Raw genomic sequence first — 13,593 nt, 5'->3', positions numbered from 1 at the left:
TGACCTATGGCAATCTTCCTCAAGATAGGGGAGGTGGGTGAACAATGGCCTTGAGGTAGTTCCTCCCAAGTCAGCTAATCTCTCTTAGTTTCAGAAGGAATCACAGAGCAGTCAACCAAAACTTGTGTCAGACTATGGTTAATCTTTGCCTAAGTGGCCTGTGTGGAGACATGCATGTCACCAAGGCAGAGCTATTCCTCTATGTCAATGAAATATGGCTGGGTTCAGGGATTTTTGGTAGTTGACTGGACAAGAAAGACCACAAGGGAGGAAGTAAGGAGCCTAAAATAAACAGAACTTATTGACACACTAACTGCAAGGGACAGGAATTGATTCAGAGAAGGATTTGTATAGCTGGTTGCCAGAAGTTTCCAGCACTCTATGTTGCTCTTCACTGGGGGCCAGAGGAAAAAAATGGCATTGGCAGGAAAGGGGATGGAAGGCAGACACCAAAATAGAAACATAACACAGCCCTTCTGCTTGTTCCTTAAGGATCTTCCACTTCAGCATGATGATACTGCCAAAAAAAATGAAGCCACTGCTGTTTCTGATTTCCCAGATGGCCATCTTTGCTCTATTCCTCCACCTGTATGGCCACAACTCCAACTCCCCATCCACCACAGAGGAGCCCAAGCCCATGCATGTGCTGGTCCTGTCTTCCTGGCGCTCTGGCTCTTCTTTTGTGGGACAGCTTTTTGGGCAGCATCCAGATGTCTTCTACCTGATGGAGCCTGCCTGGCACATCTGGATGACCTTCACACACAGCACTGCCTGGAGGCTGCAGATGGCAGTGAGGGATCTGATACGTGCCATTTTCCTGTGTGACATGAGTGTCTTTGACGCCTACATGAAACCTGGTCCTCGAAGACAGTCCAGCCTCTTCCAGTGGGAGAACAGCCGGGCCCTGTGTTCCCCACCTGCCTGCAACATCTTCTCCCGGGATATGATCATACCCCGGGCTCACTGTAAGCTTCTGTGCAGTCAACAGCCCTTTGAGGTGGTAGAGAAGGCCTGTCGTTCCTACAGCCATGTGGTGCTCAAGGAGGTACGCTTTTTCAACCTGCAGATGCTCTACCCGCTGCTGAGAGACCCTTCCCTCAATCTGCGTATCGTGCACTTGGTACGTGACCCTCGGGCAGTGTTCCGTTCTCGAGAACACACCACAGAGGAACTCATGATCGACAGCCGCATTGTGTTGGGGCAGCATTGGGAGAAACTCAAGAAGGAGGATCAGCCGTACTATATGATGCAGGTCATCTGCCAAAGCCAGCTGGAGATCTATAAGTCTGTGCAGTCCTTGCCCAAAGCGCTGAGGGAACGCTACATGCTCATACGGTATGAGGACCTGGTCCGGAACCCCATTGCCCGGACTGCACAAATATATGAATATGTGAGATTGAAATTCTTGCCTCATCTCCAGACCTGGGTGTACAACATCACTCGAGGTGAGGGCATGGGTAATCATGCCTTCCACACTAATGCCAGGAATGCTCTCAACGTCTCCCAGGCCTGGCGCTGGACTTTGCCTTACAAAAAGGTTTCTCGACTTCAGAAAGTCTGCAGTGATACCATGACTTTGCTGGGCTACCAGCTTGTTAGATCAGAGCAAGAGCAGAGAAACCTGTCACTGGATCTTCTGTCTACATAGACTACCTCCAAGTAAGTCTACCAAGAGGGTTGAAGAGGCTGTGTGTCCCCACTTGGCACCAGCCTTGGCCACATTAACAAAGGCTTCTTAGTCTTAATTACATCTCTTTTGGTGTACATGTGAGCATGAGTTGTGCCTATATGTGCTTAAGCTGAGAAATCTTCATGTCTCCACTCAGGCCTAGAAGAGATTGAGAAACATACGAGCAGCATGTTCCACCACCTAAAAAGGAGTATTGCCTTTCTTCTCTTCTTGGTCTTCCCATCTGCGTGTACCTCAAAGACTTTGTGGCCTGGGGTCCTAATTGGCACCACACAGTATCAGTGGGATAAATCCATAAACTTCTCTATCCACATCTTGCCCAGTGGGAAAGGAGAGAGACAGGAAATGGGTCTTCTGCCAAAGAGCCCACCAGCACATTCCACAGGGATATGAACTTTGAGCCCATGGAGCTCCTGGTGGATTCACAAAGGGAACAGAGAAAAGAGTTGGATGCTTACGGTGGGCTTGGCCATTACAGTTATCAGTTATCACAAATACAAAATAAGATCTCTGCATAATAGAGCAAGCTCTTAAATTCATGGAGTGGCTAGGCCTGATATGGACATTGTTTCCCCTCAGTGTTTTCCTATCGCATAGAAGATTTTGATTTGTGAAGCTGCTATCCATTAACACTAAAATTCCAAATAGGATTCTGTTTGGGGTTTTCCCTTTTATGCTTTCTAATTACTTAGTAGTAAATGCTAATTCTTATGGGATCCTAACCTGATAGCATAAGCATCTTTAGAGACTTTTTTTGTGTACTTTTACTATTATCTATTACCCACACACAAAAATTTCTAAGACAATATTTGGTGTCAGATGATGAGCTGAGTCTAAACTGATCAATACTGACGATCACATTGTGCTCTTAAGAATCTGTAGAAAGTAGGCAACTAGCAACACGCCCTTTCTTTCTTGTGTGAGGTGTGAGTTGCAGTAACACTCTAGGGTCTGGGCAAAGGGTTCTTCTAATGTGATCCTCAGCCAGAGGACCTCAGGGTTAGTATGGCTAGTGATGTTCAGCTCTTCCTGGGTCACCTCTCCACCTGATAGATGCTGTTTCTACCAATCTTTGCAGTACTCCCCAGGTCTACTTATGCATCAGAATCCACTGTCAGAAATTCATTTTGCCATGCCCAACCTCAGATCTACTGGAATTGGAATCCACCAGGGTGGGGGCTGGGATTCTATACGTTGATCAAGCAACCCTGGTATTTCTTTCAAGACCAGCCTAATAACGCCACACCCTCCATTGGGCAGCAGCACTGTGTGCCTTCCCACTCCAGAACAGATGCCTTTTCAGCACATGCCAAGTATCCATGCTGCTTGCTCCTGACATTGGTCCTGTCGTCAGGTTAGAAGGAATAGGAAGAAGGGGATCCCTGGGTGGCTCAGCAGTTTGGCGCCTGCATTTGGTCCAGGGCACGATCCTGGAGTCCTGGGATCGAGTCCCACATCAGGCTCCCGGCATGGAGCCTGCTTCTCCCTCTGCCTGTGTCTCTGCCCCTCTCTCTCTCTCTCTCTCTCTCTCTCTCTCTCTCTCTCTCGAATAAATAAATAAAATCTTTGATTAAAAAAAAAAGGAATAGGAAGAAGGTCTCTATCGGTCTGGAACTCCAGGGACCTCTGAGTCCTGACTTGCTTAATATTTCACTGTCCAAATCTGAAAGATATCATCATTTCATCTTTCCTTTTGTTCCCACTCTGGACATGGTCCTTACCTCATAAAGTGCTCTCAGTGTCAGATGGGAATTCTCATACTTGATTCTGCCAAGGAGCTCTTGGGCTGTGGCATCACTTAAGATATGTGAGCAGCTACCTTTGCCAGCTGGGTCTAGCAAAGTTAATTTATATGTGAATCTAAATGAGTGGATTTATTCTAACACATAAACCTAAGCCACTCCTCAAGAACCTAGCCAGGATCTCCCAAGCAAATGTTTCTTGCTTCTACAAACCTTCCAAAACTGTGAAAAGTTTCCCCAACACTGAAAATAAGGCCAGGGCAGCAGGTATGGTGCAAACAGTGAAGAAGGCAAGTGAGGGGGAAAGACAGTGAGAGACTCAACCACCTCTGATTTCCCCTCTGAAATTCCAGCCTCCACCTGAATTGTCTTAATGCTAGCAACTTCCTTAGGAACCATTTTTATGAGATGCTGGAGTACAAAGCTGTTTGCTTTTCTATCTCCAAAGGAATCATTATGTGCTCATGAGCGCATGGGCTCTGGAATCCTGCTGCCTGGGTGACTCTACTATTACCAGCTGGGCAATCTCCAGCAAGTCCCTAAACATTTCCATGTCTCTGTTCCCTCAGCTGTAGGGTGGGTTGAATAATGGTGGCACTGACCTCTTGGAGTTGCTGGGAGGGCTGATGAATTAATAAATGGAACATGCTTAGGAATCATCTGGCTCATAAGCAAGCACTCACTAAGTGGTAGCAGTGAATATATTGGTAACAACACTAGTTTTAGCTCTCTCAAGGACCATCTTCCATCATTCTGGTAATATCCTCATTAAGGTGATACTCAACAGCAGATTACAAGCCGTTTGTGGCATGTCTGATCATACTGAAACAATTAGATTTACAGCTGTCTAATATTCCAGTTTATCCACATCCGTTGTTCTCCACCCAAGGTGATTTTGTTCCCTAGGGAACATTGGGCAATGTCTAGAGACATTTTGGTTATCACAACCGGTAGAGTGTTAAATCTCCTATAGTGTACAGGAAAACCCCTATCCCCAACAAAAATTCTCTGATCCAGTATGTCAACAGCACATCTGTTAAGAAGACCTACTCTAGGGACGCCTGGATGGCTCAGCAGTTGAGGGTCTGCCTTTGGCTCAAGGTGTAATTCCAGGGTTCAGGATCGAGTTCTACACCAGGCTCTTTACAGGGAGCCTGCTTCTCCCTCTGCCTATATCTCTGCCTCTCCCTATGTCTCTCATGAGTAAATAAACAAAATCTTAAAAAACAAAAACAAAACCCTATTCTAGGGGTGCCTGGGTAGCTTAGTCGGTTAAGCATCTATCTGCCTTTGGCTCAGATCATGATCTCAGGGTCCTGGGATCAAGCCTCACACTGGGTTCCCTGCTCTGCAGGGAGTCTACTTCTCTTTCTGCTGCTCCCCTTGCTTGTGCTCTCTCTCTTTGTCAAATAAAATCTTAAAAAGAAAGAAAGAGGAAGAAAGAATCCTACTCTACGTTCATCAGATGATGCATATATGCAAGATGAAGAGTCAATGATTAAAACAAATTTCTCTTCTCCTTTTTCTCAGTCTCATACAGTCTTAAACAGTATACTCCCAGGCCAAGCATCCTGATGGGGGAGATGTTGCAACCAACCAGTGATCTGGCACCCACTCAAGTCATGTCAAAGGGAGTAAGTAGTGAAGCAGACATTATCAAAATTCAGAGCAGAGGAAGCAAGCAAAGCCAGGCTTCCTGGGACCAGTCATGCACTGGCCAATCTGTGCCTTAACTGATCTCGGCTTATGTCCACCCTAATTCAGTCCACTGTGGCCAGAAGAGGAGTTTAAAGTGGGCAAAACATGGGATCCCTGGGTGGCTCAGTGGTTTGGCGCCTGCCTTTGGTCCAGGGCGTGATCCTGGAGTCCTGGGATCGAGTCCCACGTCGGGCTCCCAGCATGGAGCCTGCTTCTCCCTCCTCTGTGTCTCTGCCTCCCTCTCCCCCCCCCCCGTCTATCATAAATAAATAAATAAATAAATAAATAAATCTTTAAAAATATAAATAATGTGGGCAAAACATAGTCATTGAGGGTCTTGGGGAAGATGGGCAGGACAAATGAAGCCAGAAGCAGACACTGCACTAGACAAATGAGCTAACATTTCTGGAAACAAAAGAATCACTCATGAATGTCAAAATATTCCACAGACACTACAAGATTTAAACCATGGCTCCCCAATATTTTTTTCTGTTATCACCTCCTTCCCTTAGCAAGCCTATGGTAGATATTTTTGTTCGAATCGTCCTCTATCATGAAATGTTAATACCACAATAAAAACTGCATAAAAATATATGTAGCCCTCCCAAAAGCTACAAATCACAGTAATGCTTTCATTCCCCCCCCCCCACCCCGCCCCAACAAACCACTTTTTACTGTCGGTGGTAACAGCAGCTCCACTGAGAATGTATGATCTTAGCTCCCTCCCTGCTCCTATTTTCCTCATCATGCCTTTTGTCATGCCCCCAAACTATGTTCCTTGCTCTCACCAATAAGACTTGTACCTTGCTCAACTGTAATTAAATGTGATCATGCAAAATAACACATATGAGAGCAACTTGTAAATTATAAAGACCTATGAAAGTGTTGCTTATTATTATTAGAATAATAATAATAATACAAGTAACTCTCATTGCCACCCTCTTAGCCCCTACTCCCACTAGCACTAATCTTAACTATTTGGGATGGCCACTGGCCTTGTTTGCCTTGCCACGTTTTGAGAGGACTTCTTATGATCCTGGAAGAACATTTTGTTTGTGTCTTAAGTGTATGATAAGAAGTGAACAAGTAGAACAGGCACATAGGGCTACTGTCCATAAAGAATGAGGTGTGTTTCAGGAAAAGTAACCTATTGTTCCACCCTAAATCAATATGGATTTAAATGGCTAACGACAGATAATGTAAACATGTTGGATGAAAGGGATAAAGACTCCTGTCCTTTTAGGTAGGGGTGAGGTAAAATCCTGATTACCTGATCAAACAATGAATAAACTAAACGATGAGACTTTAATAGATGTAGTACACACATACATGCACGCACACACACAGCATTCTGGAAACAAGCTTGAAAAAGTTGACAATACTAAATTTAACCAGGTTTTTAAATGCAAGACCCTCAGAACTTTCAAATATGTTTGTGCATATTAAGAATGGGAAAGAGCAGAAAGTGATTCTCCCATATTTCTTTGACCAAGAGGTTTTTTTCTTCAATATACCTATTAACATCTGTCAGGATAATATCTGGAGAAAGGCCAATCTGGGAAATGCGGAGTTGTCTTCAGCAATCCTAACTCTGGATGATGACCCCAACACTTTGGTTTCTTTTTGCCTCCTCCTGAGCACAGGCAGGTGAATGCTGAATTGAGGGCATTGCAGGCAGGCATGTAATTCACAGGGGCTTTATGATAGTCCATATCAATTTATGATCACTTCAACACAACTCTTTCCCTCTCAGCATAAGAACTTTCCCTACTCATCTTCTGGCTGCATACTTTCCCAAAGAAAATAAAAGTCATCTAATATTAGACTTCTCTACTCCTCAATGCAAACATCTGAACCACTCCATGCCAGTATCCATTCTTCCTCCTTATACTGTATTACAAGATTGAGATTGTTCTGTCTTCTATTGAAGGCTAGCCTCCCCTCTATTGGAGCTTTGGATTCTATCCACTCACCTTTTCAAGAATTGTATATTTTTAGTATTCATTCTCTTTCAACTCAACTTCTCTTCAACTGAATCCTTCTCTTTGCCCTTTTAACTTAGTATACTCCCATTTTGAAAAAACTCTTCTTCTCCAACTACAGATCTTCTTCCACTTATGATGGAGTTAAACTCATCCTAGGTCAAAAATATCATAAGCCAAAAATGAATTTAATACCCTTAACTAAATGAACATAGCTTAGCCTGGCCTACGTTAAACATTTTCAGAACACTTACATTAGCCTACCATTGAACAAAATCATCTCCCACAAAATCTATTTTATAATAAAGTGTTGAATACCTCCTGCAATTCACTGAATACTGTATTGAAAGTGAAAAATAGAATGGTTGTATGGATACAGAATGGTTGTCAGTATATCAGCTCTTTACCCTTGTGATGGTGTGACTGATTGGGAGCTGCGGCTTGTCCCCCTGTCCAGGCTCACAACAGAACTGAAGCACATATCCCTAGCCTGGGAAAAGATAAAAATTCAAAATTTCATGTATGGTTTCTACTGAATGTATGTTGTTTTCACACATTATAAAGTCAAAAGATAATTAGGTTGAGCCATTAGAAGCTGGAGACCATCTGTACTAGCTTCTCCTCATCTCACAGCCAAATTGCTCTTACGAGACGTCTATAGTCATTGGCTTCTTATTTTTTCACCTTCTACTTCATATACTTCAATCTGGATTTTGTCCCCTTTTCTAACTGTTCTAGCTGGTAACAAAATTCCATGTTATTCATTCACTCAATGGACATTTTCCAATTCTCATTTCACCTGACTCAACAATAAACTTGATTGAGAATTTCTCCCTTCTTGAGACACTGTATCCTAGTTTTCCTCCTATTCTCTTCTTTCTAGCTATTAAATGTTGGAGTTACTTAAAGCACAACACAGATCCTCTTCTTTTCCCACTTTATACTTTCTCTCTAGACTATCTCATTTATACCCATGTAGTTTTTAAAAAACACCCACATATAGATGATCCATAATTTTATATCTTTGATGTTTATCTTCTCTGATCTCCAGATCTGTAAATCCAATCACCAACTGACATCCCTAGAACATCTCAAAAGATGTTTTAGACTCGGTATGTCTAAATATCACATTCACAATTTTCCCCTCCTCCACCCTAGATGCCAAACATCTTCGTCCCTTCTGGGTCTCTTCCCACCTTTTCAACCTGTTGCCAAATAAAAAAAATGGACTTTGCCCTTGACTTCTTCCACTAATCAATCAACAACTGTTGACTCTATCCCATCGACATTTTTTTTAAGTTCATTTACTTCTCTTTTCCTGGTCCCTCCAAATCCTCACCCCTGTTTTATTCATGCCATCACCATCTCTTTCCTGAAGCACTGACTGGTCTTCCTGCCTCCAAGCTTCCCACTTCAATACAATCTACACTGTATTGAAAATTCAGAAAGTTCAAATTTCTTATTATAGTTGAGATAGCCTTTCATGATCTGGCTCTTGCATCTTTCTCTTGTCACTCCCTCTTAGACTGTACTTTCCTAACATCTCAAATTTGTAGTTTTACCAATGTGCCACATATATGTCTAGATCCTAGATCATGCTATTTCTCCCACCTAGAATATGCTATTCTGCCCCATCCCCAACTTCTCTGACTCATTTTTTAAATTCCTTCTCAACTAAAATATCTCCTCTGGGAGTTTTTCCCATCTTAACCTTCAGTGCCACTTGTACAGGCTTTTCTATCATCACAGCACATATTGCAATATAATAAAACCACCCAATGTATGTGTCTTTGAGCTCTTTGTTTTTTTTTTTTTTTGTTTGTTTGTTTTTTTCTTTGAGCTCTTTGAAGGCAGAAACTATCTTTTTCACTTATTATAACTGATGCCTAGCACAGTCCCTGCTACAGTCTCTGGCATTCATTAAATGTTTAATAAATGAAATGTTAATCTTATCTGCATTATATGTAAAGAGCTTATTCTTTATGTAAGACTTAGGAAAAAAAGGCTAATCACAGAACCTTCTATTCTGAGAAACAGAGTTATATGTTTAAAGATTCAGATAAGAAAGAACCAACATTTAAAAGTTTCCTGTTTAAGAAAAATAAAGGAAGTTGAATCTCAAAGCCAACATCTCAGAAGTGCTGGGTCAAGTGGGGTGGCAGATGGGAGGTAGAGGATAAAGCAGAGATTCAGAAATTAAGTTGACATGTATTTCTAATAGTGCTTTACTATGGCAAGAAGAGATGCAAATTATGCTGGTTTCTAAAGAGTTGCATGTGTTCACAGGGTGTAGAATATGAAAGAATCAAGTGCCACCTGGAAGCATTTGGCAAATACTTGCTTAGTGGTTGCCTTCTGACTGATTTTTAGCCAAATCTCCAAGCAGAAAAAGTTACCAATCTTAAGCCAGATGGAAAAATAAAAAAAAGACTAAAATTACTAAAATTGAGAATGAAAGTGGGGATATTACTACTGACTTTATAAAAATAAAAAAGATGATACGGGAATGCTATCAACAACCATATGCCAACAAATTAGATAACAGACAAAATGAACAAAGTCCTAGAAAGACACAAATTGTCAAAAATAACTCAAAAAGAAATAGAAAGTCTGGAAAGACTGATAAGTAAAGAGACTGAACTGGTGATTTACAACTTCCCACAAAGAAAATCCCAAGCCCACATGGCTTTACTGATAGATTCCACCAAACATTTAAAGAATTAATATAAATTCTCTTGAACTCTTCCAAAGTAAAGAAGAAGAGGGAATACCTCCCAACTTGTTGTATAAGGCCAGTGTTACTCTGAGACAAAAACCAGAAAAACTTGTTACAAAAACCCCTACTTACCAATACCTCTTATAAGTATAGATGCAAGAGCTTCAACAAATAATAGTCGGGCAGCCCGGGTGGCTCAGCAGTTTAGCGCCACCTTCAGCCCAGGGCCTGATCCTGGAGACCTGGGATCGAGTCCCATGTCGGGCTCCCTGCATGGAGCCTGCTTCTCCCTCTGCCTGTGTCTCTGCCTCTCTCTCTCTCTCTCTGTCTCTCATGAATAAATAAATAAAATCTTGAAAAACAAATAATAATCAACTGAATCTAGCAACATGTAAGAAGGACTATATACTATAACTATGTGAGAATTATCCCAGGAATGTAATTTATGTCGAAAAATTAAAAAATGCAATACACCATATTAATAGAATAAAAAACAAAAACCAGGGCACCTGGGTGGCTCAGTCAGTTAAGCGTTCAACTCTTGATTTTGGCTCAGGCCAAGATCTCAGGGTAGTGAGACTGAGCCCTAAATTGGGCTCCATGCTGAGTGTGGAGCCTGCTTAAGATTGCCTTTCTCCCTCTGCTCTCCCTGCCAGCTCCTGTGCATGCTCCTGTGCATGTGCACATGTGAACACTCTATTTCTCTCTAAAAAACCAAAACCAAATAAACAAAAAAACATTTGATCATCTCAATAGATGTAAAAAAAAAAATAAGTACTTGACAAAATCCAAAAACCTTTCATGATTAAAATACCCAATAAACTAAGAGTAGTAGAGAACTTCCTCAAACTGGAAAAAGTGTATCTATTAAAAACCCAGAGATAACATCATACTTAACGGTAAAAGAATGAGTGCCCCCCCCCACCTCCAAGACCAAGAATAAGACAGTGATGTCCATTCTCATCCTTTTATTTGATAATGTATTGGAGGTTCTATGCAGGGCAAGTGGGGAAGAAATAAAAGGTAACCAGATTGGAAATGAATAAGTAAAATGATCTCTATTTGCAGATACCATAATCTTATATATAGAAAATCTTGAGGAACCCACTAAAAATATTAGAACTAATAAAAGAGTTTAGCAAGTCTGCAGGATACAAGATCAATAAACAAATAACAAATTCTGTTTCTATTACTAGCAAACAATCCAAAATGTCATCAGGCTTCTTTGCAGAAATTGACAAGCTGATCCTAAAATATTGTTGGAGAAGAAGTCCCAATTTCAAAACTTACTATAAAGCTACAGTAATTAAGACAATATGGATGGCTCAGCCAGTAGTAGAGCATGTGACTCTTGATCTCAGGTTTGTCACTTTGAGCCCCATGTTGGGTGTAGAGATTACTTAAAAATAAAATCTTAGGAGTGCATTGGTGCACAGTCAGTTAAGCATCCAACTCTCAATTTCGGCTCAGGTCATGATTTCAGGGTCATGAGATCGAAAAAAAAAGTATTCTAAAATTGATAGTGGTAATGGTTACACAATCCTGTGAATATACTAAAAGTCACAGAATTGTATAATTCATCAGTTTTTTAAAATATTTATTCATTCATTCAATATTTGACAGAGAGTGTGAGCACAAGCAGGCAGAGTGGCAGGCAGAGGGAGGAGAAGCAGATTCCTGGCTGAGCAGGGAGCCCCAAGTGCCAATCGCAGGACTTTTAAATCATAACCTGAGCCTAAGTCAGACACTTAACCGACTGAGTCACCCAAGTACCCCTACACTATTCTGTTTTAAGATTTTATTTATTGGGACACCTAGGTGGCTCACAGGTTGAATGTTCACCTTCAACCCAGGGCGTGATCCTGGAGTCCTGGGATCGAGTCCCACACTGGGCTCCCTGCATGGAGCCTGCTTCTCTCTCTGCCTGTGTCTCTGCCTCTCTCTGTGTCTCTCATGAATAAATAAATAAAAGCTTTTTAAAAAAAATTTTGAGAAAGAGAATGTGCTCAAGTTGTGGGGGAGGAGGGGGTGGACAGGCAGAGGGGGAAGGAGAAACAGACTCTCTGCTCAGCAGGATCCTGAGATCATGACCTGAGCCAAGGCAGAGGATTAACCGATTAACAAACTGAGCCACCTTGGCGCCCCTGAACTGTAGACTTTAAATGGATGCATTGTATAGGAATTATATCTCAAGAAAGCCATTAGAACAAACAGAAGAGAAACCTCCAGGGGTTTCCCAGTCCACACAGTACTTCTCCCTTCATTCATTCACTTCTATCCATGCTCTCTTCTTTGTACCAATTTTCCAACCTTTGCATCTGTGGTTTCTACTTAGAACATTCTACCCCAAATTATCAGAAGCTGATCTCTTTCTCATTATTTAGCTTCAATTCAAATGAATCCTCCTCAGAGACATTTTCCCACAAGTCTCTCTCTCTTCAAACGATGTCTTCTATATTCTGTCAAGGAACAAAAATTAGTTGAAGTGACTCAGGTTAAAGTGACTCAGGTATTTATTTAACTGATTGTATCAGGCAGTCCCTCAGGATGACAAAACTCCCTGAGCTGAAGCAGGATTGGAGTTTTTACATAGAGGGCACAGAGAGAGGGGCCTATGGTTAGGATATTGTCCCAGTTGCAATTTTCTTTATCTGTAACTGCTGCAAAGCTTTGCAGCTGGAATTATGGGTTATGTTGGGGTTTTTCATGATTGTTGTTGCAATCTTACTTTGGTAGCTGTTGAAACAGTTCTTTTGAGAGCTATCTTTGTAAGTCCTGTGAGTCATCTAATGCTAGTTAAGGTTCAAGGGAAGAGGAGGTAGAAAGGGGGAAACAGAGGGAAGGAGAAGAGAGAGAAAAAGAAAGAAAAAAGAAAGGAGATGAAGATTAAAACAAGGAAAACCAGGGTCTGTTTTAATTCTTTCATAATTCTTTAAGATTCTTCTCAGTACATAAAAGTTGTCTTAGTTATTTGCATGTTTATCTTCCATCTTTCATCCTCTGACAGGATGTTTCCACCTTGTTTGTCCACATAGCAGGTGCTTATTAAATATTTGATGGCTGAAGGGACAAATTCCACATCGACATGATAAATCCAGGATGAAACATGAGCAAACTATTTGACTTTTTCTAACCACACCTCTCATTTCTCCTGAATATAACTAACTTCTAAGGAAGCTATGGGCTGAGTCTCCATCATCTGGGTGCTTGTTAAAGCTATAAATTCTTGGGCTGCACCTCCACAAATAGGTTCATCTGTGCTTTTTTTTTTTTTTTTAAAGATTTTATTTATTTATTCATGAGAGACACAGAGAGAAAGAGAGGCAGAGACACAGGCAGAGGGAGAAGCGGCTCCATGCAGGGAGCCCGACATGGGACTCGATCCCAGGTCTCCAGGATCATGCCCTGGGCTGAAGGCGGCGCTAAACCGCTGAGCCACCTGGGCTGCCCCTCATCTGTGCTTTTAACTACACTTCTGCCTTGCCTGGAGAAACAAATATATATTAAAAAGTTAAGATCAAAGTCTGTGTAATAGTCTGTGCAGTGCTTCCACTTGGGGACCTGTGTGTTAAGAAAAACAAGAAAGACTCAAAAAATAAAACTCAAAAGTAATTCCAAAGCTTTGAGTATGGTTTTACTTTCAGATAATATGAAGAGATTGTATTTTTTTTAAAGATTTATTTATTTATTTATTTATTTATTTGTTTGTTTGTTTATTTATTTATTTATTTATGATAGACAGAGAGAGAGAGAGAGAGGCAGAGA

General features: G+C 41.5%; 1 protein-coding gene across 1 annotated transcript; it reads left to right on the top strand.

The window, feature by feature from the left end:
- Positions 1 to 508: 508 nt before the first annotated feature.
- On the top strand, positions 509 to 1,648 carry CHST4 (carbohydrate sulfotransferase 4). Its single transcript, XM_055304674.1, has one exon. The coding sequence runs from the start codon at positions 509 to 511 to the stop codon at positions 1,646 to 1,648; it is 1,140 nt and encodes a 379-aa protein (XP_055160649.1).
- The last annotated feature ends 11,945 nt before the right edge of the window (positions 1,649 to 13,593 follow it).

The sequence above is a fragment of the Nyctereutes procyonoides genome, unplaced genomic scaffold (assembly GCF_905146905.1).
Source record: "Nyctereutes procyonoides isolate TBG_1078 unplaced genomic scaffold, NYPRO_anot_genome, whole genome shotgun sequence".
Taxonomy (NCBI): domain Eukaryota; kingdom Metazoa; phylum Chordata; class Mammalia; order Carnivora; family Canidae; genus Nyctereutes; species Nyctereutes procyonoides.
The sequence above is the reverse complement of the archived record's forward strand: the minus strand, read 5'-3'. Positions and strand labels throughout refer to the sequence as shown.